Below are 2,369 nucleotides of genomic sequence, written 5' to 3'. Positions count from 1 at the left end.
GAACTAGTTGGATGAGTAGGGGGCAAATCGAATAAAGGGGAGGGGAATGGGGAGGCAGGAGGGTGTTGAACTAGTTGTTGGATGGGCTTGATGAGATCGGATAAAGGGGAGGGGTAGGCTGGCAGTGGGAGGGGGAGGGGAGGGTGTTGAACTAGAGGGGTCGGGTTGACCAGGTCAGATAAGAGACACAGATAGGTCATACAAATGCTGAAGATTAGAAGTCACTATAGAGAGTAACATACAAAGAAAAGAAGGAGGAGAGATTCGGACGACATATGTTTTGAAAGGAAAGAAGGAGCAAAATATCACACCAGAGCACCCGCCAACCACTCAAGGCTAGACGCAAGCAGCACCACCTACGGACAAACATCCACCCCTGATGCATCAGAGTGGAGAATTATAGTGAACTTATAATTAATGTACGAAAAGGCTATCCCATCTTTGTGCGCCGTCAACTTTGTCGTCCAAGTACTCGGCATCACAAAGCTCCCCTTAACTCCGACCGTATTTAACATAACATTGTATGAAATAAACACCAACCTGAGAAGAAATGACTATTCCATGCAACATATTAATATACAGTTTGATTATAGATGAGGTGGATTTCCTGGGGATTTTGTTTATCTTTGCCATGAGTGTAAATGACCGAGTGATGACGTATGCCAGCTGAACATGGCGCGCCGTACAGTAAGAGGTAAACACATCTGCCTAACACCTTACTCAAAAGTAAACTGGGATGGGTTCGAGCCCGGGTCGTTCTTGTCAAAGCTGTACAAACATTAACCACTGATCCAACGACTCTGACGCTCCGTTAGCCCAATTGGCATCATGCTGAACTAAGGACCTGATGTCCCTGGTTCGAATCCCAATATGGGTGTCCTTGAACTCGGGTCGTTTATCGGAATTTTCAAGGCTCTCAACCCATACGGCTCATTCCTATCCGAGACGGACGTTACATTCAGAGGTCCTGCCTCTTCTTAGATAACCTAATGGTGTTGACGGTGGAGCTAAACCCGCGGGTTTAGACTGATAGTTTCTGTAACAACGCCTGGAGCATCATGCACCCACCTCACAGACCACGATGAGCGAGACAACAACCAGCATGGTAATACGGTACGCCAGGATGTACTCCTCCACAGCCTTGTAGCAACCCTGGAGCGAGGAAAAAGAAAGACAATCTCGTAATTATAGTTTTTTCTTATAGTTATAGTGTAGGCGTTTTGGATCGTTCAAAGGGAGGGCTTGACTTATGCTGTCAGGGCTTACCTGGGCTGCTGCTGTTATTAGTGTTGTTAACATTATTGTTATTTGATGATGGAGATGAGATGGTTATTATTATTCTTACGATGACGATGTTTATGATGACGATGATTAATATTATTTTTGAAAATCTTATAAGTCTCTAGATATCTACCTTTTTCTGTTGCTGTCATTTTTGCAGTCTACAATGATGATGATGATGATGATGATGATGATGATGATGATGATGATGATGATGATGATGATGATGATGATGATGATACAACTACTGTTAACATTATTATCATCTTCACATGGTTGATGTAGTTGCTAGTGTTGTTATCATTATATGGCAAACAAATAAATCCAAGTGGCGTCGGTAGCCTAGTGGTTAGGCTACTGGACTCGTAATCGAGAGATTGCGGGTTTGGGGGTTTGAGCCTCAGCTCGGTCCGACGTTGTGTCCTTGGGAAAGTCACTTTACACGAACTTCCCACTTGGCTCGGTCCTATCGGAGACGGACGTTAAACTATAAGGAGATCCGGCCCCTCAAATAACCTAATAGTGTTGATAGGGGCGTTAAACCCATACCATTTTTTAATAAATAAAAAAAAAATGTTCAACAAGAAGACGCCCGACTCACGCTCTCGTAGTTGGAGATTGACGAAGTCGGTGACTCAGCACAGGTGGCGCTGGCAGGAAGGGTCATGCTCGGGTAGGTGCCGTTCAGCTTGCAGCAGAAGATGGGCGCGGTCAAAGTGGCGGCACTGCCAGCGTAAGTGATAGATGTGGGCCAGCTGGAGGCTGTGTCGAGGTCGCTGTAGCTGTCTATTCCGCAGCATTCAAACTGAGGCGGCAGAGGCGGGAGACAGAGACAGTTACATAAATGAATAACAATATATAAGAAAGTATTATTATGTTCAAAAGTGGGGCGATTGGAAGGAAACACATACATTAATTAATTGTAGACAAACGGATCTAGATCTAGATCTAAATAATATAGATTTTCATATTAATTTTTTACTTGTTTAGCCGATCTCATTATTATTCCTTCTCAGTGGCGGCTCGTGGTTTATAGAACTGACCGGCGGTCATTCACGTCGACTATTTTTCCCTCCCCCACCCCCTTC

The 2,369-nt window shown here is 44.5% G+C and overlaps 1 protein-coding gene across 1 annotated transcript in view; it reads right to left on the bottom strand.

Moving 5' to 3' along the window:
- Window positions 1–1,068: 1,068 nt before the first annotated feature.
- LOC101850161 (tetraspanin-16) overlaps window positions 1,069–2,369 on the bottom strand; it is a gene marked incomplete at its 3' end in the record, with an annotated part of 8,908 nt that continues 7,607 nt past the window's right edge. Inside the window, 2 exon segments of the mRNA XM_013081147.1 lie at window positions 1,069–1,152; window positions 1,883–2,086. Of these exon segments, the coding sequence (XP_012936601.1) occupies window positions 1,069–1,152; window positions 1,883–2,086 (288 nt within the window).

This window comes from Aplysia californica, unplaced genomic scaffold, assembly GCF_000002075.1.
Source record: "Aplysia californica isolate F4 #8 unplaced genomic scaffold, AplCal3.0 scaffold00118, whole genome shotgun sequence".
NCBI lineage: Eukaryota > Metazoa > Mollusca > Gastropoda > Aplysiida > Aplysiidae > Aplysia > Aplysia californica.
This window is presented reverse-complemented; position numbering and strand designations above follow the sequence as displayed.